The sequence below is a fragment of the Chrysochloris asiatica genome, unplaced genomic scaffold (genome assembly GCF_000296735.1).
Source record: "Chrysochloris asiatica unplaced genomic scaffold, ChrAsi1.0 scaffold00047, whole genome shotgun sequence".
In the NCBI taxonomy this organism is placed as follows: Eukaryota; Metazoa; Chordata; class Mammalia; order Afrosoricida; family Chrysochloridae; genus Chrysochloris; species Chrysochloris asiatica.
Window position 1 is genome coordinate 19,236,349 of NW_006408565.1, and position 27,887 is coordinate 19,264,235.

Consider the following 27,887-nt stretch of genomic DNA (forward strand, 5'->3'; position numbering starts at 1 on the left):
TGGGATGACAGAGGGAGTCATTCTAGACAATTTCCCCCAAGATCTGATTGGGGAGGCCGAAGCTGGGACTGACCAACATCCTGAGTATCCAGGGCCCTAGGAGAGGGGCCCTCCCAGCAAGCACTATCCAGATTATCCCTGTCTCTCTATATCAGCTCTGGTAGCGTAGTGGTTACGAATTGGACTGCGAACATGAGGCTTTACAGCCTCGGGAACCCTGTACAGGGTCGCTAGGAGTTGGAACCAACTCCATGGCACATCACTATTACCACCACCTCTATATTAGAGAGTGGACCCTTTCTTCTTCTAAGGCTTTGAATCTGGGGTAGCTGGATTTTAGGTGAGTGGGAGATTCTAGGTGATGCTTAGAGGGGAATGAGGACAAATGCCACTTATGACAGAACAAAAGAGCTTGGCAGAGCCAGGCTGGAAAGAAACCTGGTGTTTCCTTCCCATTTCAGTCAGGGATACAAGACTCACTAAGCCCAAGGAAGTGCAGTTTTCCCAGGAGTGTAAGCAGTGCCTTGCAGAGAGCTGGCTGCCACAGAATAGAGGACCCGGCGACCCAGAGGCCCCAACCATTGGGATTCCTTGATTCCCTCATAGAGACAGAGGGTCCTGGCGAACCCAAGAGCCCCATACCCCTACTGTTGTGTGTTTTTCAGTGTAGCCTCTTACTGCATCCCAACAGGAAACACACACTCATTCACACATAACTATTCATTTTGTAGGATGCACAAGGAAGAAGATATCCTGGTAGCAGCAAGTGGTGAATTGGACTATTGTGATCCACAGAGTTTTCACCATCTGATCTTTGGAAATAGATTACCAGGCCTTTCTTCTTTAACTACCTAAGTCTGGCAGCTCCATTGGAGCCTGTTCAGCATCATAGCAACACACAAACCACTCACAGATGGATGGTGGCTAAGCATGAGGTGCATTGGCTGGGAATCAAACCCAGATCTCCCGCATGAAAGGTAAGAATTCCACCACTGAGCCACCAATGCCGTTCAGGAGGACTGTGCCTCGGGTTGTATTTCTATTGACTCTTTTAGTCTCAACTTCTTGGCTCCTCTCATTGTCCCTATAAGAGGCTGGTAGCACATGCAGAGATGTTTTTGGCTTATTGGGAATCTCTACTTTAGTTAACGATTCTTCCTGAAATCTATCAGGAATGACTGATTTTGGCAAAACAAGGAAAGCTGATAAAGGATTTCCAAATGAACCTATGCTGGATTTTTAGGTCAGTCTACATGGGTTTCAACACAAAATAGTAACTGGTGATAGTCTTGAAATAACGAGAATTTGTGATGACTGATTGCTTCAGCAAGCCATCAGAGATGTGGAAAGAAGCTATGGAGAGAAATGGCAGAAGTCAGTATCTGTACCTACCCACAGTCCTTCAGCTTGTATCATTTCTGTGCACACTGGCCTGACTCACCATCACCCACATTTCTTTACCTGGTGGCTTTCCCAGGCTGCAGAAGCCTTTTCTGTTGGCACAACTGTAACAAGCCAGAAGAATCAAGGAATTAAAGCCTTCCCTCTCCCCCGCCTCTTTCCTGGGATGGCTTTCAACTAATGATTGACTGGAGCTGGCGTACAAATACCCTATTCCTTCACTACTCATGTGGGATGACTTTGAGATATGGACCTACTTTGCCTTCCAGAGGTCCCCAGCAGGATGAAGGTCCATGCCATTTAATAACCTGTACAAAAAACATTCCCTTTATTGCATCCTTCTCATCCCTATTTCACTCCACACGTCCCTACAGGTGCTTTCTGGGATCACCCAAATGTACTATTTGTATTTGAATCCTTATCTCAGGCTCTTCTTCAAGGGAAAGTACAGTTGGTTGGTGATCAATGTGTCCTGGTTTGCCCAGGAATGCCCAGTTTTCAAACTGAAAGTTCCACATTCTGGAAACTCCCTTCCATCCCAGGCAAACTGAGACTAGTTGGTCACATGAGGGAGAATCCAGACTATGACCAGTGTGATCACATTAGTCAAGGCAAACAGATCACACAACCATTCGTTTGGGACCCAAGTATTAACCTTGAGAATAAAAGAGCAGACACAAGTATCATTGGGCATCTTGCCAAGTTCAACAGTTTTTATGAGCTAAAAACCTTTGACAGAACAGTAGCCACCATTGACCAAGAAACCTTTCCTTTGAGAACCGACATACTCACACAGCCCCCAAGGGATGATTGGGTAATTATTGATGCACACTGGACGGCTGAGGTCCAGGACTTCCACCACATCTACATAACTGGCTACTGAGCAAGAAGGCAAGATGTAGTCCAAGAACAGGGAAGTGTCACAGGCACCCTGGGGACTTTATGGGTGAGCAGGCCAGGGGACAGGGCAGCACGGTATAGGCACTTGAGGCTCTGAGGGGGACAAGCACCTGCCATGCCACTTGAGTCAAAGCTACTGGGCAAATAGTGAAACTACACCATACGCATCATTGCATTCAACCACAATGAGACAAGGCGCTTTGCTTTGGGATGCAACTGTAAGCTCAAGACAGCTGGCCCCGAGCCAAGGAGATTTGCAGCATGAACAGGAGAAACCCCACTTTGTCAGGTGATGGGGGAGGCAGTGCTGTTGAGAGGCTAAAGTCAACAGGCTGGGGGCTGCAGTGGGCATGGGGGTGAGGAAGTGCCATTGTAGGGGACTGTGGGCTTGGCCAGGAGTTGCCAAGCTTCAGACCTCAAGATAGATCTCTGAGGATCCTATTATTCAGCTGCAAAATGCTACCCACACCCCTGCCCTGATTATTTTTACAATGACACTGCACAGACATCTATGTTACAGCTGAAGAATGTGCCCATGTTTTCTGCTGGCTTTTCTAGTCCCTGGTGAAAAAATACAGAATCTCCCAAGTGCCATGCAATTTACTCATGCCCCATTCCTGGGATAGCAGTGCCCTTCTCTTCCCTGTCTCGGGCACTAAGGATGCGGGATTCATTTGTGTTTGGGAGGTCCTTGGAGACATTCCAAAATGCAAGTAGTAAGAGAGGGGTGTTAGGGTCTCAGGCAGGCTCACACTGGGTTGGGCTGCACACTGATGGGGGAGACAGGTATCTACTCTTCTTGTTAGGAGATTCTGCTCAGGAAGAGAGAAGGGGAACAGAAGCAGAGAGAGGAGGAAAATTCACCCCCAAATAGAGGCAGGGGGCAAGTCAAGATTTAGGTGAAATTTCCAGAAACCTTTTCTGACAGCTGTTATAGGTGAACCACCTGGAAGCGGGGGCGGAGATACCCATGCTTTCCTAAACATCTGAAGAGTAGGTGAGATCCCATCTGGAGATAGTCTTGGAAACAGCTCTTCCATGTATTTGTCACAGCAAGTGCCAGCTTAGGGCGAGGGTAGTGGATGTCCTTTATGTACCCCACAGTAGGCTGGAAAGGGATGCTACTTGTTTACAAGCCTTGTTTAAATCTGCCCAAGGGTGGACCCCAGGTTTTCTAGTATCAGGAGTTGGTTCCTCAGAGAGAAGGACCTGTGTCTGTGCATGGCAGGAGGTTGGGCGTTTGAGACACATGGTCTCAGGGTCCTTCCTTAGCTGGCGCTCTTGCCACTATCTTCATCTGCCTCCATTCTGACTGAACAAAACTAGGCTTTGTTGTGGTGGGCTTTACCCTAACCATAAATGCTTATCTGAAAGCCCAAGGGGGGTCGAACAGTTGTATGAATGGTGTTGAGATAGCACTAGCCTGAGGCCACAGCTCCAAAGGGCAGGACCTAAGGATGGGTGGGAGTCTGATCAGTCCAGGAAAATTCACCCTGAAGGAGGGGAAGGGCAGAAATGGTTCGTGGAGTGATTGTGCCCCAAAGGTCAGGAACAACACCTGATACCCCAGCAGAGTCTGGTATATAGTAGTCACTCAGTAAAGACTTTTTGAACGTCAATGCTGGGAAAACCCTCAGAGAGATTTAGGCCTGCCTTTTCCCTAGTGAGTCAGCTGGGGAGAGTTGTGTGCTGAGTCACCTGTCTGGAGACTGACAGTAGCCATAAACATGGTGTTAATGGTCCGGATCACCCTGACTTATTGAAACTTGTTTTCCTGGTGTTTCCCCAACCTATTTGCCCACAGAAGTTTCTCATGAATTGCTTATTCATATATCATCTGAGGAATGGAGTTTTGGAAATACAGATCTAGCTTAACCTCATCATTGTAAGAAAAATTTAGTGGAGGTCCAAAGAAGGAAGCAACTTGCCTAAATCACACAGCACGCTAGGGGTAGAGTGGGACAGTGTTATTAGGTATTTGTACTCTCGAGTCCTGGTATGGAGATGTAGGACAAGCATTGGACTGCAAAACTGCAAGGTCAACAGTTCAAACCCACCAACTGCTCCTTGGAAACCCTCTACAGGGTTGTTGTGAGTCGGACTCGACTCAGCTCGACGGCACTTAACAACAACAATGCTTCAGACCCCAAAACACAAACTAAAACCCAACTGTTGTTGTTGTTGTTATGTGCCGTGGAGTCGGAACCGACTCATAGCGACCCTGTACAGCTGCTCTTAAGTCTATTCTGACTCATCGCTACCCCAGTGTTTCGGAGTAAAATTGCCCTCCCCAGGATTTTTAACGGCTGCAGATCACCAGGCTTTTCTTCTGAGGTGAAGCTAAGTGGATTCAAGCCACCAACCATTGGGTTAGTAGGCAAGTATCACCTTTTATTGGTAGGTGCCGTCAAGTCAGGCTCTGACTCGTAGGATTCCATTAATGGCAGAATAGAATTGCTCCATAGGCTTTTTCTGGGCTATGATCTTTATTGGAGCAAATTGCCTGGTCTTTCTCCTGTGGAGGTGCTTGCTGGGTAGTTTCAAACCTCCAACTTTTCAGTTAGCAGCCAGCTGAGCACTTAAATGTTGTGCTACCAGGCCTCCTTCTACACCACTTTGTTAAGTGCTGTCGAGTTGGTTCCAATTCATTGTGACCCTGTACAGGGTTTCTGAGGCTATAAATCTTTATAGGAGCAGAAAGTCTCATCTTTCTCTTGCAGAGTGGCTAGTGGATTTGAACTGCTGATCTGAGGTTAGCAGCCCAACACGTAACCCACTATGCTACCAGGGCTCTGTTTCTACTACCTTGTTGTTGTTGTTCTTAAGGGCCATCAAGTCTATTCTGACTCATAATGATCCTGTACGGGATTTCTGAGTAGCAGCTTGTAGGTTTGAACTGCTGACCTCGTGGTTTGCAGTCTAGTGCTTATCCTACAGTGCCACCAAGGACTCCTAATTCTTCAGACAGTGTATGGCATAAACGTCCTTTTGCATTATCTAGAAAGTGAGGACTGGTTTAACAAATTAATCCCTATTAATTCAATTTAAGCCAGATTGCAGGATATGCTTCACCTACTGAAAATCTTTGGAACCACTTTAGTGTCAATGCAGGTGTTAATGACCTACAGTTCTTATCTTTTAATTTCCAGGAACCCTGGTAATGTAGTGGTTCCAGTGTTCCGCTGCTAACCAAAAAGTTTTTGGTTCAAGCCCATCAGTGACTTCACAGAACAAAGATGTGGCAATCTGCTTCCATAAAGATTTACAGCCTTGGGAAGCCTTTGGAATAGTTCTCCTATAGGGTCACTATGAGTCAGAATACACTCAACCTCAACCATTAGTTCTCTGCTTAGCAATCCTGGTAGCTGATTCTTTCTGAGGCTGTGTGTCATCTCAATACAAACAAACAAGAAGTCTCTTGCCCACACATCCCTCCAAAAGCCCTTGGGTTGTTTAAAATCCATGAAAATTTGTGTCCCTGCACTGTAAGCTGGTGGGCAGTCCAGTCAGGAGTGTCTTGATCAGCACTGTGCTTGCGCATCAGACCGGATGCCCGGGGGCAGTATCTGAGGAGCGTTCCCAGAGAAGAGGGGTGGTTTGTCCGCTCCCTGGCTCGGTTTCCCTGTTACTCCTTCCAGGCATTCTGCAGCATCCGCCCGATTGATACTGTTAGTTCTACACTGAGACCTGGAGGCCCAGAATCCAGGTTCATGGAGACTGGGCAGCCCAGTTCAGGTCAGTCCTGATAGAGGAGAAAGGCTCAGAGAGAGAGCACAAGTGACTTGACCTTGGACAAGCCCTTTTTCACTGCTTGGATAATGTCTCCAAGGCAGAGAATCACAGAATGTCAGGGAAGGAGGAAACCCTTAGCCTCACGGCACTCAATATTGGAAGTGGCTTACATGAACTCCTGTCAGTTCTGACCCCTCAATTCAGGCATTCTGACTCCCAGCTTGGCTTTGCCATTGATGGTGAGTCAAGAAGTGACTGCTACCCACTCTGTCCTTGCCCTGAAGCTGGACTGCTAGCTTCATGGTTACAGAAAGGTTATTGGAAGGAGGGAAGTAAGTTCTCCTCAAACCTGAAATGGAGACCTTCAGCAAGGAAGCCCAGAGCCCTTACCTCATGCCCTGGCACAGACTTTGAGTCAGCACCCCAAACTGGCACCCTGCCTCACCTGGGGTCCCCATGGCCATCATTATCAGTGAATGCTGGGTGGGGTTCCTCCCAAGAGGACATGCCTAAATTGAGCCAGTCAGGAAGGCAGTGGAAGGAACTTCATCTTTAGCCTTTTCTAATGATGAATCACTAGTTGTTCATGAAAGTCTCAAAAATGCTTGTTGTGCTGTGGGTGACCCCCTTGGGAGATTCTACAGCATTGCATGAGGGCAGGGGATGGGGAGGGTGGGGCTGGGTGGTGGGAGGAAGGTGGGGGTGAGTACCACATCCTGTGGATGCTGCCTCTTCTCCCTTCATACCTGGTGAGTTCTGCTAGAGGCCACCTCCTTCCCACTGGAACATCTTTGAATCTTCATGAGGCTGGGACTTGTATCTCTCTGAAGAAGGAACTCTTTTGTGGGGCTTCATTCCAGGGCCCTGGAGCCTGAGTCGATTTCATCTGGGACAATAATTTGGTGAGGCCTTGGGGAGATGTTGTATGGGGGTGTATGGATTCAGCCTGGGGTCCCGAGCTGGTGGGGTTCTCTGGTGAGAATCTAGACTGGGGCATATCTGTCACCACCCATGTATCACATGGCGGGTCTGAGAGAAGTCCCCAGATGCTCCCTGCTTTGAAATTTCAAGATTTCTTCATTCCACCTTACAAATCATGCCTCCCAGTAGAAGCTGTTATCCCCAAATTCATTGCAGTTAAGCCTATTTTCTGTTGAAAGGCAGCCCTACAATCGCTCAACATGGTATGGGCCGCCACTATCCCAGAATACAGTTCACACAGATGTGCCTCTAGCCTGTTAGCACAAGTGGATGGAGTTCCATTTACCCAATTCCTGGAAGTGTGCAAATTGTTAAAAATATTATCTGGTTTCTTCATTGATTTCTGTGACCATGCTTAGTTTTGGGGCTATCTTATTTTTCATAGACTTCAGTTTAAAACTAATACCTCAACTTGCAGGGTGTCTGTCTCCCCTAATCCTTCCCACCCCTTCTTCTTAGCTAGGAAGTCACAAATAATCTGCAAAGCACATAAAAATGCAAAAAAAAAAAAAAAAAAAAAGCACTAAGGGAGTTTCCCAGCCAAATAAAAGCCCTCCGGGTAATGCTTCTGTAGCATGTTGCAAAGATTTTCTCTAACTAGTTTCTAAGTGGGACTTAGTGGGTCCTGTACTGTCACCATGGAGACAAGTATGTATCCCACAATGCAATGGACAGAAATGGTCTCTCTGGGACTCAAGGCAAGCTTGTTGGTCTGGTTATTTGCTATCATGGAGTTCTCTCATCTCCTACCACCAGAGAGAATTTTGGCTTAACTTGTATTTTCTCTACCGTAGCGTAGTGGTTATGAATCGGGCTGCGAACCACAAGGTCAGCAGCTTGGAACTACCAGCTGTTCCATGGGCGAAAGATGAGGCTTTCTGCTCCCATAAAGATTTATAGCCTCGGAAACCCTGTACAGGGTTGCTATGGGTTGGAACCGACTCGACGGCACTTAACAACAACAACAACAACAGCAACAACTTTCCAGTTTCAGTAAATGCTAGGGCTTCAGAAACACAAAAATCCTGAACGTCCCAACAGGAAGGAAACTTTGAACCATCTGGTGTTGTAGTCCAACACCTTCTTGTCACACTCTTATTTTACAGATGGCGACACTGAAGCCTAGACTGTGGGCAGAGACTGGCCTAAAGTTGGGATTGAACTCAGGCCTCCTGACTGCAGTCCACGGCTCTTTCTAGCAACCAGTATATTGGCAACAACGGCAGAAGATCCCTCCACCAGGCCCAAACGATTCCTTTCTAGCCCTCCCCGTCCCAGGTCTCTCGTTGGTCCAACTACACGTATTTTGGGTTATAGCAGAGCATGTTGAACTCGAGGTTCTCATCCCAGTGTCGCAGAAGCACGAAGAGCTGGCGGGCAGCGGCCTTGAGCGTGTCCTGCGTGCGGCCCTCGGGAACCTCCTGCTGCTCCAGCCACGAGCTGGCCTTGGCGGCTACCAGCTCCCACTCAATGAAGTAGGCGGCCGAGTTGTGCTCCAACCAGGCCAGTGCCACCACTGTGGCCCACAGCTTCCCCATGTGATCGGCTACGGCCCTCAGCTCCAAGTCTGGCTTGTTTTTGGCAGGGGGTTCCGGGGAGAAGCTGTCATAGGAGGACTGACGAGATGAGGACCTGGTGCACAGCTGGGGACTGGGGGTCTTTGACTCGGGCTGGCGGGCAGTGAGGGACACTCGGTGGCAGGTGAATGGTGAAGTCCACTTGAGCTTTGCCATGGGGATTTGGGTGGTCTCACAGAAGGCTTGGTTGAGCAGGAAGGCTCCAGAGGCCAGCTGCAGAGATACCTGTAGGGTGGCGGGGTGCCCCTCAGTGGGACTCAATTTCTTCACCCTTGGAGTCTCAGACCACAAACGTTTGGACTGACATCTCTCCCACCCCTTGGGGATTTGTGGTATTCTTGGCTAAACTCTAGTTGTGCCCACAGGGTAAAAGGACCTCCATCCTTTTACCCTGTAGGCACTTCACACTCATCATTCTCCAAGTGCAACACTATGTCTTCATCCAAACCCACCTCTCGCCCTGGGTGGACCCAGATCAGCCCCCAGACACCAATCAGATCCCATCAGGCCTAATTTCTGAAGACCTCTGGGACTTACCACCTGCCCCTCATGCTATCCTGGCCTCTGTGTTACCCGCTTTGCCCAACACGCTTTCCTGCATCCAGAGGGACTTTTGTAAGGCATTGGTCCTCTTGCTCTTTGATTTAACCAGCTTTATGGCTTCATTTTTCTTTTAAAATATGTCTGAAGTGTCACTTACAAAACTCTACAATGTTCTAATCTTGATTTACTCTTGTTATGTACCCCCTCAAACTCGATTCTCTAGCCAACCACGTTCTCGCTCGCTCTCCCCTCTAAACTCTCGACTGGAACTTCTAGTCCTTCAGGTCTTGGTTGAACCATTTCCTCTTTTAAGTTATGCTTGATTCCTTCCCCACCTTGAGTCTGGCTTAGATGTACCCCCTAAACGTCCTCATCAATCTGACCTCTCCTGTCACAGCTCCCAAGGAGAATATATGGCCTAATTCCTTGTCTGTGCCCCCACTAGAAGCTTAGTGCCATAAGGGCAGAGACTATGTAGTTCAAGGCGGTATCCCCAGGGTCTGGTACTATGCCTGATACAACAAATACTTGTGCAGTGGATGAAAGCGCTGTACTTTGTTGCCCTGGATATTTGGAAATGTAAAATGAATCCATATACTGCGTATACAAGGACAGAACTATGCTGAGAAGCTTAAAACCGTATCTCTTCTCTAAGAACCTCTGAGCCTAAGCCCCAGTGGACCCTAGCTGTGGCAGGGCGATGCTCTCCTGCTCCCTAGTTGAGAGGAGCCCCCTCTAGACCTGACTTCTCCACCTGCCACCGCGGAAAGGGGCATCTGCAGAGACACGTGTTAACCGTGGTGCGTGTCCCTGGGGTGTTAATTTTACTCACTTGTGAGTCATCTTGAGGCTTATTTTTATATATTGAAAAACAGACACATAGATGTTGGAGCAGAACGCAAAATTCCCATGAATTTTTAAAGCCAAGACAGCACATTGCAAAGACTTTGTATGGTACTGGCTCTGGTTTCTAGCAATCTCCCTAGATCCCTGAGGTCAGAGGACCTCCTGCTAACTCTCTCTGCCCTGCTGGCTATTTGGGTGGAAAGGTCTAAGGAGCTCCAGAACTCAGGAGATTTGAGCTCTAAGACCCAGGTCTTCTTCCCTTTGGAGGCTCCAGGAAGGTCCCACAGCTGTATGCTGGGCTGAGGTTTGGGGTCTGGGACACTCACCAGAGGCACATAGTTGACGTTTTGGCTCACCGAGGTGGACTCTGGAGTCTTGTTCAGTGGCTTGCCCAGGAAGCCCTTGGCTGCACGTATCAGCAGCCTGGACTTGTGGAGATTCAGTCTGTGCAGAGGGACCCAGGAAGAATGGTCACAGCTGCCCTGGGAATGTCCCTGGTCATCTGACCACTAGGGCCTATCCAGCAGACTCTGAACGTCAGAACCAGATGGCTTACTCTAACCTTCTCATTTGACACCTGGGGAAACTGAGGTCTGGAGTGAGGGGGAGACATTTACCCAGAGGCCCCCAGTGAGTTAGCAGTAGCCTGGGCTAGGAGCCTGTGTTCTTTTTATGACTTGCTCTCTTTTTTAATTGCTGTAAAAGTATCTGCATTGGCCAATGTAACATTTTTTTACGTGTACACTTCTGTAACATCAATAACACTAATCATGTACACCACCGATGACACCCTTTTTTGATACTGTATTCTCATCCAACCCGATGCTCTGAAGAGTCCCAAGCCTACTACTGTCCCCGAGCATCCACATTTGAAGAGGGACCATGGGAGTGGGGGAGATGGACTTCACCTAGCCAATGTTAAACAGTGCGATACCTGGGAAATGGTGTTGTCTCTGGGTAGGTGGACCTTCCTGACATCCATCAAATTGTACCTTATTGTTTATTTTGTTTAAATGTAATGCAACACTTGCCTCCAATCTTTCAAAGTAGGGGCAGTCCCAAGAGAAATGGTATGTGAACTTACTTTCATTAGAAACCTCACTTACCTGGATCCGAAGAGAGTCTCGGGGGTCTTCACAGAAGAAAGGGTGTTAATGGCCTGACTGTTCGGGGGACCTGAAGAGTAACAGAATTGTGGGGTTGAGCCCTGATAGATGGCCCTGTCCAAGTGTTCTTTGCCTGGCTGGGGAAATAGAGGCCCAAAAGGGGCAAGGGCTTGTCTAAGTCCCTAAATATATCTCTATGGCCTTTACATTCCTAGGCGTCAGAGCTAAGGCTTCTGGGTTGTTCTGACCTAGTTGCTATGGGGAGGGGAGGAAGGTGTGGATCCGTATGGAAGAAACTGGTCTAAAGTCTCCTAGGCAGATGAGCTCCTGGTGTCTCCTGGAGGTTACCTGTGGGGATGTTGACAGTTTTATGTCAACTTCCCTTATCCCAAGATAGGGACCTTAAGTTTACTTTCATCCAGGCTGCTGTTGGATTCTGGGCATAATGTGTTGGTAGACTATTCTGGGCAGAGTGGGGTGGAATTGGGAGACCTGCTTCTAGACCTGGCTTTGTCACTGACATGCTGTGTGACCTTCGGCAAGTCACTTTACCTCCTTGAGTCTCAGTTTCCTTATCTTTAAACTGGGGACAATCTTATTTACCTCTCTCAGGGCTGTTTTGAGGAGTAAATGAAGTCCTGAGGTCTTTGATGGTGCTAAGGCACTCTTCCAAGTCAAGGCTTGGTTACTAGAACCATCTTCATTACAAAGAGAGATGGCACTGACTGCCCACTCACCTTTGGAAGTCACGTGCTTCTCACAGCCAGGGCATGTAGTTTCGCAGATGGGTGAGGTGGGGATCTCCTCCAGATCTACAAAGAGGAAGCCAGTGAGACCTAGCCTTGTTTGGCCCTTTCTTCTTACCTCCCATATTCACCTAGGAGAGTCAATGTCCCAGTTCACAGTTACTAGGGGTGGGATGGTGTAGCAAAATCAAGGTTTCTTTCCTTGCCTTGATGGACCTAAATCTTCCAAAGACATTATCCCTGCTCAACTATAAGAGTCAGGTAGGCTTGGGTTCAAATGCTGACTCCCCCAAGGACTGTGTGTTAAGTGTCATCGAGCTGGCTCCAACTCATAGCAACACTGTATAGGGTTTCTGAGGGGCAGCTGGTGAGCTTGAACTGCTGACTTTGAGATTCAAACCAACTTTGCAGTCCAGCACATTAACTCACAGCACCACATCAGAACTCCATGAACTAACTGTGTAGCCCTAGGGAAATTATTTCCTTTATTCACTTCTATTGTAAATTGGGGGTAATAGTAACTGTCTCAGAGTTGTTATTGAGGATTAAATGAGATAATACACAGATAGAGGTTAATGTCTGGGATACTGTAAGTGCCTAATAAAGGCAAGGAGCACAATGGCTCCAAAGGATAAGCAATATCCTTTGGACTGCAAACTACAAAGTTGGCAGACTGAGCCCACCAGCCTCTCCATGGGAGAAAGATGAGGCTTCCTGCCCCCACAAAGACTTAAAGCCTCGGAAACCTATACAGGGTTGCTATGAGTCAGAAGGGACTCAAAGGCACTTAACAACAACAAAAAGGCAAGATGGAATCAAGACCTTGAGCTACAGATGCAACAGGGAATCAGGAGTTTAGGGGCCTGGGACGGAGGTAGGGCAAAAGAGGTCTGTGCCTCACTGAGTAGCCAGGCTCATGCCAGCTCTCCAGGGAGAGGAGGCGCCAGAACATAGATAGTACTGACCAGTTAGAGGGCTCTGAGCCTCAGTTTCCCTATCTATGAAAGAGACTGATACTCTTTAATAAAAATGCTTAACCAGGGTGATCATTTTTACGATGATTATTCCAAGGAGCCTGGTGGCGCTGTAAGATAAGTACTGGACTGTAAGCTCCACCAGAAGCTCAGCAGGAGAAAGATGAGAACTTCCCGTAAAGATTTACAGCCTTGGAAATCCTCTACAGGGGTACAGTGAGTCAGAATCTACTAGATGGCATTGAATTTTGTTGTTTTAGAATATTCCATGGACTAGAGAGGGCTGGGGTGATCTACTGTAAAGGAATGATTGAAATTCTAGAGAAAGAGTCATGCAGAGATATGTTAGTTTAAGCCTCTGCTCTTCCTGTGGGACCTTTAGCTTTGGGAGGTTAAGATAGAGCTCTGTCCATGAGAGTGAGCTAGTGACTGACTGGCTATGGTTGAATAACTGAGGGAACCAGGTGGCAAATAGCATGGTGGTTAACCTCATAGGCTCTGGAGCCAGGTGCTCCTTGGGTTTAAGTCTTGGCTGTACCACATACTAGCTGTGTGATCTTGGGTAAGCCACTGAACCTGTTTCCTCACCTCCTAATGGGAGTAATACAAGAAACTCCCTTAGATGACTGTGAAGCTGCTTTGAAACTCAGAATAGTGGCTGACATTTAGGAAATTCTCGGTGCCTATTAGCCACTGCCATCCTGAAGGAGGGAAATGGGTTAGGCTGGACTGTTGTTGCTGCTGTCGAGTTGGTTCTGACTCATAGCGACGCTGTACAGGGTTTCCAAAGAGTGGTTGATAGGTTCGAACTGCCAACCTTTTGGTTCAAACGGACCTTTCGGTCCAATATTTATCCTACAGTGCCACACCAGGATTGTTTAATGGGGTGTGAGTCAAAGGACATTTGAAAGGGAGTAATTGGTGATTATGATGGAAACCAGAGGCCACCAGGAGTTGAACTGTGGGGAAAGGAAAGGGTAGAACAGCCACTGCCTCCAGACTGGATGCTCCATTTGACTCTGAGGTAGACCATGTTCTTGGTTTTGGAGGGACAAAGAAATTGGCAGAACTTCATGATTTTGAAGAGCTCCTCTAAGGTTCCACCTTCTCACACAGTGGTTCTTTTTAACCCATCGATGTCATCAGCACTTTCTAGTTCCTCGGGTAAAACAATGTTAAGATCTGGGTGTCTGGGCATGTGGCCAAGTAGGGCCTCTGATGTTCCTCTAATGCACACCACAGGGGGCATATCAAGGGGGCAGTTAGGACTACAGCTAGCAGTTAGACTGTCTTTACAGAGACAGAAACACACACACATATTCAGTACACAAAGGGTTACAGCCATTCTGTAAATTAGTGTGAGGCCAGAGGCCCTAGGTCACCAAAAGATCAAGTCATGGATCTTCAAGAACTTGAGCTGGAGGCACGATGAAATCTTATGGAGTCTGAAAGCAAGCTGTTTAGAATCATGAAGAAGCAGATGGTGGAACTCAAACAGATGGGATTGCCTCTTGGCTCTTTGCTTTTCCCACTCCTTTGTTAGATTCCCTGGTAGTTGTTGTCTGGGAGGACCCCAAAGTTGGCGACAGAGAACTGCCATTAGATTTGGAGGATCTTGAAAGGAGAGGTGGGAGATGGTGTTATGGATTGAATTGTGTCTCCTAAAAAGATATATTGAAGTCTTAACTTCTGTACCTGTTCATGAAACCCTGTCTAGAAATATAGTTTTCTTTTGTTATATTAATGAAGGCATTGCTGTTGTTGTCCTTAAGTGCCGTAGAGTCTTTCAGTTTCTGACTCATAGTGACCCTGTGTAAAGTTTCTGAGGAATGGCTGATGAATTTGAACAGCCAACCTTGCGGTTGAGTGCTTATCCTATAGCGCCACACCAGGACTCCATTTAAATGAGGGCATTGGTTGGTTGGTTATGCACTGTGGAGTCGGTTCCAACTCATAGTGACCTTGCATAAGGTTTCTGAGGCTGTAAATCCTTACAGGAGCAGAAAGCCTCATCTTTATTCCACAGAATGGCTGGTAGTTTTGAACTCCTGACCTTGAGGTTAGCAGTGTGACTCAGAACCACTACGCTACCAGAACTCCTTAAATGAGGGCACACTGGGGCAATGTTGGTCTTAAACGTAATCCCTTCTGAGAAGTGTCTTATAAAAAGAGAAAAGAGAGACTGAGAAACACACAGGGAACTAGACCATGTGAGGTTCCATCTACCAGCCAAGAAATGCCCAGCTCTGGTAGCATAGTGGTTATGAGTTGGGCTGATAACCTCAAGGTCAGCAGTTTGAAACTACCAGCTGTTCCACAGGAGAAAGATAAGACTTTCTGCTCCTGTAAAGATTTATAGACTCGGAAGCCCTATGCAGGATCACTATGGGTCAGAACTGACCCCATGGCACATCTCCCCCACCCCATACTCCAGAAGCTGAAAGAGGCAGGAATCTTCTCCTAGAGCTAACAGAGAGGGAGAGAGAACTAAGATCTGCCCATGGTGTCCTGAATTTCATCCCTCATTTCCAGGCTGTAAGAGAATATATTCCTAGTCTTTAAAGCCACCCACTGGCTTTTGTTATGGCAGCCCGAGGTAACTAAGGCACATGATGTGAGCAAGGTGGCAGGGAGGAAGCGCTCCTCTCAAGCTCTGCCATTCTTGGTAAGGCTGTATTAATGGTGGCTTGTTAGGGTCATGCTGAGCCTCTCAGTATCACAGGCCTCAGGGAGGTCCCAATCTGCCCAGGCACCCAGACTGCAGAGGCCTCTGGGCTTTGGACATGAAGCTGTGATAACCTCTAGGGCCCAGGCTTCTGAACATGACAAAATGAGTTCTTACTGAGGTTTTGAAATTTGCCATCTCCTGCTGCTGATTCTTCCCCAAGCATGCTCTGAGACTGTCCAAGGCTGACAGAGGTGCCCCTCAGATGTCGGGTCAGGATCCTCGAGCTGGCCATCCGTAATGCAGCACCTTCATGGAGGACAAGGAGAGGGATCAGCTGGATACAAATATGTTGGTCCTTTGTCTCTTCTCCAAAACCAGCAGGAATGATTCTGGTTTTTAATCTTTTAATTATCCAAAGGCAGGGAGACACTGTACAAAGTAAGGCCTCCAGCTTTTAAATCAGAAAGACCTCAGTTGAATCCCAGACTAATTTCTCAATAACTTAATGGGAAAATTAATGACTCTGAGCCTCAGTTTCTTCATCTGGAAAATGGGGATAATAATACCTACCTTGTCTGGTAGATACGATAGTTGAGATAATGCTCAGAAAGTAGCAGTGCTTGCTAGCCGTTAAAAGGCTGGGTTCTTCAGGAACCTTCTGTTCCTGTTTGCTATTTCAAAGACCAGAGCTCAAGTCCCCCACCCTGAAGTCAGTCCCAAGGCATCACCAATGAGATGGAAGGGAGATAAAGCTAGAGCATCCCAAAATATGTTTTGGGGAACCCTATTCTTGGAGGACACTAGTTTTGTAAAGTGCTCCAGCTGCCCATCCATCTTACCAGAGTTGGGGTACTCCACCACGGTGGGCAAGTAGCGACTCTGGCTCATGTCCACAGGTACGAAAGTGGTGTATTTGCTGATGATGTTGCAGGCCTTGCTGGTATGCACAGCATTCACCTGGTAGCGACGGCTAGACCCTGCAGAGGGAGAAATTGGTGTGTCCTCTTGATTCGGTATGGATTGCATCTCAATGTAAATAAAACAAAAATCCTCACCTCTGGACCAATAAACAACATTCTTATCAACGGAGAAAAGATTGAAGTTGTCAAGGACTTCATTCTTTTTGGATCAACTATCAACACTCATGGAAGCAGCAGTCAAGAAATCAAACGACGTATTGCATTAGGCAAATCTGTTCCACAAGACCTTTTTAAAGTGTTGAAGAGCAAAGATGTCAGCTTGAGGACTAAGATGCGCCTGACCCAAGCCACGGTATTTTCAATAACCTTATATACATGTGAAAGTTGGACAATGAATAAGGAAGACCAGAGAAGAATTGATGCTTTTGAGTTATGGCGTTGGAGGAGAAAACTGAAAGTGCCATGGGCTGCCAAAAGAACCAACAGATCTGTGTTGGAAGAAGTGCAGCCAGAGTGCTCCTTGGAGGTCAGGATGGCCAAACTTCGTCTCTCATACTCCAGATATATTTTCAGAAGGGACCAGTCACTGGAGGAGGATATCATGTTTGGTAAAGTGAAGGGTTAGAGAAAAAGAGGAAGACCCCCAGTGAGATGGATTGGCAAAGTGGCAGCATCAATGGGCTCAAGTGTGGCAACAATTGTGAGGTTGGCCCAGGACTGGGCAGTATTTCGTTCTGTTGTGCACAGATAGGGTCGCTATGAGTTAGTACCAACTCGATGGTACCTAAAAACAACAGCAACAACTTGATTCAAAGGCAGAAGCTCTGGAAGCTAAAAGGAGGGCTAGACCAGTAGTTCCATCTTTTGGATTAAATGTTGTTGTTGTTGTGAAGTGCCGTCAAGTCAGTTCTGACCCATAGTGACCCTGTATAGGGTTTCTGAGGAGCAACTGGTGAGCTTGAACCACTGACCTTGCAGTTCAAACGGCTTTGCAGTCTGGCACATTAACCCACAGTGCCACAATAAGCCACTCAAATTAAGGGGTTGACCATTTACCAATTCAGGACATTAAAAAATAAAAAAAAAGAACCAACATTATTAACCCCCATCATCATTTCACAAAACAAAGGACCTTTTATATAAAATGATAAGACATTAATCATCTCAGAATAAAAGATAGCTGCTTCCCTTAAGTAAGCTTGATGTTATAAAAGCCCTCTGTGTGGTCTGTAATTTATTTTTTCAGCTGTGTAATGAGAACCTTGCTGCAGAACTTCACAGGTCCCCTGAGTGACAGGTGGGAGCCATTGATCTGTTGTATTTAATTGCTGAGAAGACTGAAAATCAGAGTGGGAGTGTGACATAGTCAGGAAGGACTTCAGGACTCTGTGGCTACAAATCCCAACATCTCTTCACTAAGCAGGGAAGCTGTTTTCTCGGCTTGCTATCCTCCAGAAGGCTGTGAGGCGCCAAGGAGATGGAGGATGAACAAGTGCTTAGTAAACTGTAAGGTGAAGTGCTCATGAGAAGAAAAGAAATATACACATTCAAAATCACAAATAATGTACAATTACCGAAACAGTACAATAGTTTATAAATGAAATGCTAAACTTATAATAAAATAAAACATTATGCCTATCTATATCTATCAGGATTTGGCAGTCTGGCACATTAGACTGCACTAGACTGGCACTAGACTGCACTAGACTGGCACATTAGATAAGCACTAGACTGTGAACCACAAGGTTGGCAGTTCAAGCACACTAGTCATTTCCTGGGAGAAAGAGGAAGCTTTCTGCTCCTGCAAAGATTCAAAGCCTCAGAAACCCTAAACAGGATCTTTATGAGTTGGGACCGACTCGACAACACTTAACAACAACAACAACAACAACAAAAAAAAAACCCAACTACCTATATTTCTATGTTTCTACCACCCACTTGTCAGTTTGTCGTACTGTGGTGGCTTGTGTGTTGCTGTGAAACTGGAAGCTATGCCACCAGTATTTTAAAAACCAGTCCATGGTTTCAACGGTGTTTCCAGACTAAGATTCAGAAAAAGAGGTCTGGTGATATTCTTTTGAATATCATCCAGTGAAACCTATGGCTCACAATGGAGCTATGTCAACTAGTTTGCTCTGCACATGTCACCAGGATGAATCGATCACTGGAGGAGGACATGACATTTGATGAAGTAGAGGGCCAGTGAGGGTGAGGGAAACCCTCAATGAGATGGATTGGTACAATAATCACACTGATAGGCTCGAACATGCCAGCAATTGTGAGGACGGCTCAGGGCTGGGCAAAGTTTCATGCTGTTGTCACCATGAGTTAGCATCCACTTTGAGGCAGCTGAGCGGTAACAATAGGTACTGTTATCACTATTACTTACTGTTGAGTTGATTTGGAATCATGGGTACCCAATGTGTACAGAGTAAAACCACTTCCTAGAGTTTTCAACACTGACTTTACAGAAGCAGATTGCCAAGTTTGTGTCTTCTCAGATGTCTCTGAGTAGTTTTGAACCGCCAACCTTTCAGCTAGTTGTCAAGTGCTTAAAGGCCACCTAGGACCCTACAAGATCTAAATCTAGATCTATGTATTCCCCAAGAAAGTCCCAGCTCTTGGACTAAATTAGCTCTCCCCACTACCTTGGTGCTGTAGGATCAGCACTGGACTTCGAACCATAAGGTTGGCAGTTCGAATCCACCAGATGCTCCTCGGAAACCCTATATAGGGTCGCTATGAGTTGGAACCAACTCGACGGCACTTAACAACAACAACAACACTACCTTGGCTATTTTGAACTAGATAATAATATAGTCTATTATGCTAGGAATGACAAACTGAAGAGGAATGTATTCACATTCATTATTTAAAAAGAACACTTCAAAATTATCCTGAAGTACAACACTGTCAGGTGTTAGGATAATATCTATATGCTTACAAGGAAGACCAGTTAATGCAACTATTACTCAAATTTGCATATCAACCACTAATGCCAAAGATGAGGAAATTGAAGGTTTTTAACCAGTTTCTGCAGTCTGAAATTAATCAGACATGAAATCAAGATGCACTGATAATTGCTGGTGACTGGAATGTGAAAGTTGAAAACAAGAAGGATCCACAATTGGAAAATAAGGCCTTGGTAATAGAAATGTAACAGGGGATCACGTGATAGAATTTTACAAGACAAGCAACTTATTCATTGCAAATACCATATTTCAATGGACCATGCAGGATGAAATATACAAGAATCAATTCAAACACATCTGTGGAGACAATGGAAAAACTCAGTATCATCAGTCAAAACAAGACTAGGAGCTGACTGCAGAACAGACCATCAATTACTTATATGCAAGTTCAAGAAAGTTATAACAAGTCCACAAGAGCCAAAATTGTGACCTTGAATATATCCTGCCTGAATTTAGAGGCCATTACAAGAAAAGATTTGATCATTGCAATGAAACAATGACTGTAAAACCAATGTTCTCCCATGTAAACTATCACTCAATTCACAATACAAACTTAAAAAAAAAAAAAAAGAATAGATTTGAGGTATTAAACATAAATGGCAAAAGACCAGATAGGTGTGGAATGACATATGTGAAGAAACCAAATAGTCATGAAAATTACAGAATGAAAAATCAAATTAGATGTCACAAGAGACTGAAACTTGTTCTTGAAATAGAGAAGCTAAATCAAAGAGCTGACCAGAGGATTTCAAAGGGTGGCTCGAGAAAACAAAGTTACGATATTGAAATGTATGCAAAGGTCTAGAGTTAGGAAACCAAAAGGGAAGAACATGCTTGACATTCTTCAAGCTGAAAGAACTGAAGAAAATACTCAAGCCTTGAGTTGCAATATTGAAGGAATCTACGCCGATAGATCTAGGCTGAAAGCAGAGAATACCAGAAAGATGTTTACCTGTGCTTTATTGACTATGCAAAGGCTTTTGATTGTGTGGATCATGACAAGTTTTGGACAACATTGTGAAGTATGAGTATTTCTGAACACTTAATTGTGCTCATGAGGAACCTGTGCATGGACCAAGAGGCAGTTGTTAGAACAGAACATGGGAACACTGAATAGTTTAAAATTAAGAAATGTGTGTGACAGGGTTGTATTCTTTCACCATATTTATTCAACCTGTATGCTGAGCAAATAATCCGAGAAGCTGGGTTAAATGAAGAAAAACCTGTCATCAGGATTGGAGAAAGAGTCATTAACAACCTGAGATATGCAGATGATACAACCTTGCTTGTTGAAAGTGAAGAGGGTTTAAAAAACTTACTGATGAAGATCAAAGAGCACAGCCTTCAGTATGGATTGCATCTTGATGTAAAGAAAACAAAATTTCTCACCACGGGACCAATAAACAACATTCTTATCAATGGAGAAAAGATTGAAGTTGTCAAGGACTTCATTCTTCTTGGATCAACTATCAACACTCATGGAAGCAGCAGTCAAGAAATCAAATGATGTATTGCATTAGGCAAATCTGTTGCACAAGACTTTTTTAAAGTGTTGAAGAGCAAAGATGTCAGCTTGAGGACTAAGGTGCGCCTGACCCAAGCCATGGTATTTTCAATAACCTCATATGCATGCGAAAGCTGGACAGTGAATAGGGAAGACCGTAGAAGAATTGATGCTTTTGAGTTATGGTGTTGGAAGAGAATAGTGAAAGTTCTATGGGCTGCCAAAAGAACCAACAGATCTGTGTTGGAAGAAGTGCAGCCAGAGTGCTTCATCTTTCATACTTTGGATGTGTCAGGAGGAACCAGTCTCTGGAGAATGATATCATGATTGGTATGGTGGAGGGTCAATGAAACAGAGGAAGACCCCCAGTGAGATGGATTGGAAAAATGGTAGCATCAATGGTCTCAAGCTTAGCAACAATTGTGAGGTTGGCCCAGGATCGGGCAATGTTTCGTTCTGTTGTGTACAGGGTTGCTATGAGTTGGTACTGACTCAATGGCATCTAACAGTAACAACAGTGCGCAACATGGTGCCCTGGTGTGATGCTGCAGGATAATACACAGGACCACAATGTCAGTTTGAGCCACAAGGTTGGCAGTTCAAATCCACCAGCTGCTCCTTGGAAACCCTATACAGGGTTGCTGAGTCAGAACCGACTCAACAGCACTTAATAACAACAACAACATGGACAAAATATTGAACAAGGCAGGAAGCATCACAAGAAGACAGAAGGAATACACAGTCACTGTACCAAAAAGAAGTAGGCAACATTCAACCACTTTGATAGCATATTATCAAGAACTGATGATATTGAAGGAAATGTTCAAGTTTCACTGAAGGCAATGGTAAAAAAAAACATGGCTCCAGGAATAGCAATTGAAATATTTCAAGAAACCAATGCAGCACTGGAAGTGCCCACTCCAATAAGCCAAGAAATCTGGAAGACAGCTATCTGGCCAGAGATCCACATTTGTGCCTATTCCAAAGAAAAGTGATCCAACAGAATGTGGAAATTATCAAACAATCTCATTAATGTCACATGCAAGTAAAATTTTGCTGACGGTAATTTAAAAAATAGCTGCGGCAGTACATGGACAGGGAGCTGTCCAAAATTCAAGCCAAATGCAGAGGAGAATGTGGAATGAGGTATATTACTGCTGATATCAAATGGATCTTGACTGAAAGCAGAGAATATCAGTAAAATGCTCACCTGTGTTTTATTGCCTATGCAAAGCCATTCAACTGCATGGATCATAACAAATGATGATTAACATTGTGAAATACGGAAATTCTAGAATATTGCATTGTGCTTATGAACAAAGGTGTGCATTAGGGTTGTATTTTTTCACCATATTTACTCAATCTGTATTCTGAGCAAATAATCCAAGAAGCCAGACTATATGAAAAAGAACATGGCATCAAAACTGGGGGAAGACTCATTAATAACTTGCAATATGCAAATGACACAACCTTGCTTCCTGAAAACAAAGAGGATATGAAGCATTTACTGATGAATATCTAAGACATCAAGGAGCTCTGGTAGTGTAGTGGTTACGAGTCGGGCTGCCAACCTCCAGGTCAGCAGTTCAAAACTACCAGCGGCTCCGTGGGAGAAAGATGAGGCGTTCTGCTCCTGTGAAGATTTACAACCTCAGAAACCCTGTGCAGGGTCACCATGAATCAGAACCACCACCAACAACAACGTCTAAAACATCAACTTTCAGTATGGGTTACACCTCAACATAAAGAAAACAAAAATTCTCACAGCTGGGCCAATTAGCAATATCATAAAATAAATGAATAAAAGATTGAAGTGGTCACAGATTTCAGTTTATTTGGATCCAAAACCAATGCCCAGGGGAGCAGCAATCAGGAAATCACAGTATTGCATTGGGCAAATCTGCTGCAAAAGTTTCTCTGAAATATTCTCACATGCATGTGAAATCTAGACAAAAAGTAAGGAAGACCAAAGAAAAATTGCTGTCTTTCAATTAGGGTGTTGGTGGAGAATATTGAATATACCAAGGACTGCCAGAAGAACCAACAAATCTGTGTTGAAAAAAATTACAGCCAGATGTATAGTGAGGATGGCAAGATTTGGTCTCATATACTTTGAACATATCATCAGGAGGGACCAGTCCGTGGAGAAAGACAGCATCTTCATAAAGTAGAGGGTCAGTGAGAAAAAGGAAGACCCTCAAGTGGATAGATTGACACAGTGGCTGCAACAGCTGCCTCAAACACAGTAACGATTGTGAGGAAGGTACAAGACTGGGCAGTGTTTTGTTCTGTCGTACAAGGGGTTGCTATGAGTTGGAACCAACTTGACGGCACAACTCCTATGTATGTAGATTCTACCATATTAGGAATCTTGTTATCAAGTAGTTCAAAACTAGACGCTGTGGAGTTCAAAACTAGACGCTGTGGAGGCACACATGATATGGAAGAAATCATCGTCATAGCCAGTTTCCAAGATGGAACTGACTGGACAGCACCTAACAGTCACCGCCACCACCATCCTATTATACAACCTCATGAACTCCTCTGTGTCTTAATAGCGCTTAACCCATTGCTATTCCGTTGATTCTGATTCATAAGGAACCTACAGCAAAGAGTAGAGCTGCCCCATAGGGTTTCCTAGGCTGTATATCTTTTTGGAGTTCTGGTGTGGTGCCATAGGATGAACACTCAACCTTAAGGTTGGTTTGAACCACAGGTCGGTCGTTCAAACCCACCAGCCTCTCTTAGGAAACTCTATACTGGGTTGCTATGAGTCGGAATCACTCAACAGCACTTAACAACAAAAACAACAATATCTTTTTGGAAGCAGATGGCCACATCTTTCACCTACAGTGCAGATGCGGGGTTTGAACTGTTAACCTTCCGGTTAGCAGTTGAGTGCTTAGCAGCTGTGCCACCAGGACTCCCAGCATTTATGACAAATGCACTCGATTAATTATTTGTATAATCAATTATCTCATTAATGTCTGCTTCCGTGCTAGCCGGTGTCAAACCCTCACTGGCAGGGATGGGGACATGTTCACTGAGCTGTTCGCTGTGCTATACAGGGTCCAGGGTCTAGAAAGTTCTCTGGGAAAGGCCATGGTCCTGGAAGAGCTAGAACAGTGAAAGGGACTGTGCATTGTTCTGCCCTTTCCCCAGCATCCCTCCTGGGGGCGCTGCAGAGGACAAGCACAGGGAAATAAGAAGGAAGGTCTGGACAGGAAGAGGGAGGGTCAGGGGGGTGGGTGTAGAAATGGAGACGCCATTGGTGCCTTGAATAAGTTGGGGGCAGGGAATGGCTGGAAGTGGGGAATCTTGGGACGTGTTTCTGCTTTGGGCGGGAGACCGACTGCTTGGAGAGGGAGGACCGGGGAGGGGCGGGACTATGGGGAGGAGGCTGGGGCGGGGGCGCGGGCGGGGGGGGGGGTGGGAGGGAAGATCGTGTGTGTGTGTGTGTGTGTGTGTGTGTGTGTGTGTGTGTAGTGTAAAGCATCCGGGCAGGGCGGGGCTGTAGGGAAGGGTGGGCCAGCCGAGTGGGAAACGATTCTGGGAGGTGAACAGGATGGGGAGTGAATAGGATGGTAGTCCGGGAGGCAGGGGAAGGAGAGCGAAAAGGGTCGTTGGGGGCTCACCTTGCTCGATCTCGTTCTCGCGTTCTGCCAGCTGCTCGAAGTCGCGGATGATGGCGCGGGCCGCCAGGTGGTGGAAGGTTTCGCTCCAAAGGTCGGCGTCCTGCAGGCCGTCGGGTTCCCGGCCCGGGGGCCCCAGCTCGAAGCTCACCTCCCATTGCAGCCTTTGGCTGTCGCACAAACCTTTGACCACGGCCTTGCCTACCACGGGGCCTGGGGTGGTGGGACTGCGGGACTCGGCCGGGGGCTCCCAGTCCGAGAATGTCTCGGTCTCAAAGGCGAAGGAGGGGTGATGGGACGGCTCTGGAGTGGGGAGAGACAGGGCCGTGCACAGAGCGTGGAGACAGATCGCCAACTTTTAAAGGGCATCATTCTTCTTAAGCAAAGTCAGCCCTCGCTTACCAAGGAACAGAGGACAGCTGGGGTGGGATGGGATTGTTCTCAAGAGATGGACAGGGCCACAACCTAGGAAGACTGTCTACCTGACGGGACCAAACAGGGTGGGGTGAGGGCACCCACGAGCGAGCACAGAATGCAGTTTCAGGGCCCATATGTTTGGTGAGGTTGGAAAGACATGGACATCTGCAGACAGAGCCTGTCACCTGCAGCTGTGCCACAGCTAAGTATTCCGCCCTGTCCTCAGTCAAGTTCCAGACCCTCTGGGCACTTACCCAAGTCCCCAGGGCTGCGGCTTTCTGAGGCAGGCTTCAGGCTGGACCCAGGATTCAGCTCCCCCATGGGGCTCCAGGTCTGGGAGTCAGGGCCTGAGGGCAGGAAGGGCTGGCAGCCTTGGGGTAGCAGAGAGGGCCTTCGGGCCCCTGGGCCCTGGAGTTTGGGGCCCTGGCTCAGATCCAGGCCACTGTTCAGCAAGGGCTGTGAGGGCAAGAGGAGGAAGAGGCAGCTGAGCCTAGGTGGCTAGAACCCCCCTTGCCCTCCATGCCCAGTCCCTAGCCCCAGCTCTTTTCCTGGGCACTTAACAACAGACCTTCCTAGCATTTGCCCTTCTAGTACCCAGGAGGACATGACCCACTTTCAATTGCCAATGAGAAACATCAACACGAACAATCTCAAACCATGGAAAACCATGGTAAATCCATACCACTTGATTTTTTGCCATGGAGTTTAAATCTTTGTGTGTCTGTGTAGTTAAAATTACCAACCTTTCCCTTATGTCTTCTCATATGTTATGCTTAGAAAGATTTTCCCTATTAAAAAAATTTTTTTTATAGAATTTTGTGATTTCATTTTTTATATGGTTATATGTTGAAATTATTGATTCACATGAAGTTTTATTTTGGTATAAGGAGATAGGAACCAGCTTTGCACTTCATTTTCCAAATGACTCAAATTGGAACACCATTTATTGGATATATGCTTTGTTCATTGAATTCCTACACTTTTTCAGCTCCCTGCTATCCTGACAAAGCTTATATGTACATTTGCTTTTGTTTCTGAACTCTCTGTTTTATTTTGTTGATTTAATTTGGTTAGTCTTGTGCTAAGGTGCGCTGGTGGTGCGATGGCTAAGCACTTGGTGGCTAAAGATCAGCAGTTTGAACTCATCAGCTGATCCATGGAAGACAAGACCTAGAGACCTGCTCCTGTAAAGATCACAGCCTTGGGAAGTCTCTGTTGTTGTGGTTACGTGCCATTGAGTCAATTCTGACACATAGTGACCCTTATAGTGTCCAAGGGGCAGCTGGTGAGCTTGAAATGGGGCAGTGTGAATTCACTTAATAGCACTTAACAACAACAATGACTACGGAAGAACGTAGAAGAAATAATGCATTTGAGTTACGGTGCTGGAGTAGAATATTGAAAGTACCATGAACTTCCAGAAGAACAAGCAAATCTGTATTGGAAGAAGTACAGCCAGAATGCTTCTTAGAAGCCAGGATGGTGAAACTTGATCTTTCATACTTAAGACATATTATCAGGAGGGACCAGTCACTGGGGAAGGACATCATGCTTGGTAAAGTGGAAGGTCAGAGAAAAAGAGAAAGCCCTCCAATGAGATGGATTGGCACAGTGGCAGCAACAATGGGCTTAAGTGTTAACTACAATTGTGAGGATGGTACAGGACTGGGCAGTGTTTCGTTCTGTTGTAGGAAGGGTTGATATGAGTCAGAATTTGACTTCATGGCACCTAACAACAGCAACAACAGTCTTATGCTGGTACAAAATTTTTTTTAAAAGTTAAGTGGTAAACTGGGAAATATATTTGCAACACACATGACAGATCAGTTTCAACAAAAAGCTTTTGTAAATCATTGGAGGAAAATAAACTCAGTTGAATAGTGAGTCAAGGGCTTTTACAGACAGTTCGTAGAAAAATATATCCAATAAACCCCTGAAAAAATGCTCAATCTCATAAAAAATTTGTTAGCTGTGGTTAAATCAGTGACCCCATGACGACAGAATTAAATGTTGCTCGGTCTTTCCCCATCCCCATGATTAGTTTCAGATGGAGCCGTTGGGATCCATAGGGTTTTCATTGGCTGATTTTCGTCAGTAGGCAACCAGGCCTTTCTTTCTACTCCATCATAGGCTGGATGCTCCACTTACAGCTGTTCAGCTCCATAGCCCCACACAAGACTCCAGTGATGGACAAGCTGTGCATGAGGTGTTTATTGTTGGGAATGGAATCTGGGTCTCCTGCATGGATTATGTAAATTCTGCAACTGAACCACCCATCCATGCATGCCTTATCAATGTAAACGGAAACAGGTTACTTTTTTGCTATTGTCCATCTTGGAGATTCGTAAATATTTAAGCTTTGATGACACTCAGGGTGGTCAGCTAGGAGATAGAGGCTCTCAAGCATTGTTGGTAGGTGGTGCATGTTTGTGGAAGAGCAGTTTAGCAATCTACGTGAAAAATGCACATACCCCGTTGACCTGGTACTTTCACTTTTAGAATTTAATTTTGTGGAAATAGTCATACGACTGAGCAAAAATCTATGTGTAAGTATAATTGTTGCAAAGTGGAAAATCTGTGAATTATTTAAATGTCATAAATTAAAAAGGAGCTCTGGTAGTGTAGTGGTTACGAATTGGGCTGCTAATCATACGGTCAGCAGTTTGAAACTACCAGCTGTTCTGCGGTAGAAAGATGAGGCTTTCTGCTCCTGTAAAGATTTACAGTCTTGGAAACCCTGTACAGAGTTGCTATGAGTCAGAACTGACTCCACAGCACATAACAACAACCACAACATCAATGAAAAAAAATCCAGTTGCCATCAAGTCAATTCTGACTCCTAGAAACCTGGATGTATCAGAGTAGACCTGTGCCCCACAGGGTTTCCAATGGCTGCTTTTTCAAAAGTAGTTCTCCAGGCTTTTCATCTGAGACGCAGCTGAGTAAACTCAAATCTCCAACTTCTTCA

General features: G+C 45.8%; 1 protein-coding gene across 1 annotated transcript in view; it reads right to left on the bottom strand.

The window, feature by feature from the left end:
- Positions 1-8,309: 8,309 nt before the first annotated feature.
- VWA5B1 (von Willebrand factor A domain containing 5B1) overlaps positions 8,310-27,887 on the bottom strand; it is a 74,841-nt gene continuing 55,263 nt past the window's right edge. Inside the window, exons 14-21 of the mRNA XM_006862356.1 lie at positions 25,174-25,375; positions 24,506-24,805; positions 16,314-16,451; positions 15,667-15,780; positions 11,824-11,898; positions 11,087-11,156; positions 10,307-10,424; positions 8,310-8,816 (exon numbers count right to left, since the gene is read on the bottom strand). Of these exons, the coding sequence (XP_006862418.1) occupies positions 8,310-8,816; positions 10,307-10,424; positions 11,087-11,156; positions 11,824-11,898; positions 15,667-15,780; positions 16,314-16,451; positions 24,506-24,805; positions 25,174-25,375 (1,524 nt within the window). The remainder of the gene's footprint in view (positions 8,817-10,306; positions 10,425-11,086; positions 11,157-11,823; positions 11,899-15,666; positions 15,781-16,313; positions 16,452-24,505; positions 24,806-25,173; positions 25,376-27,887) is intronic.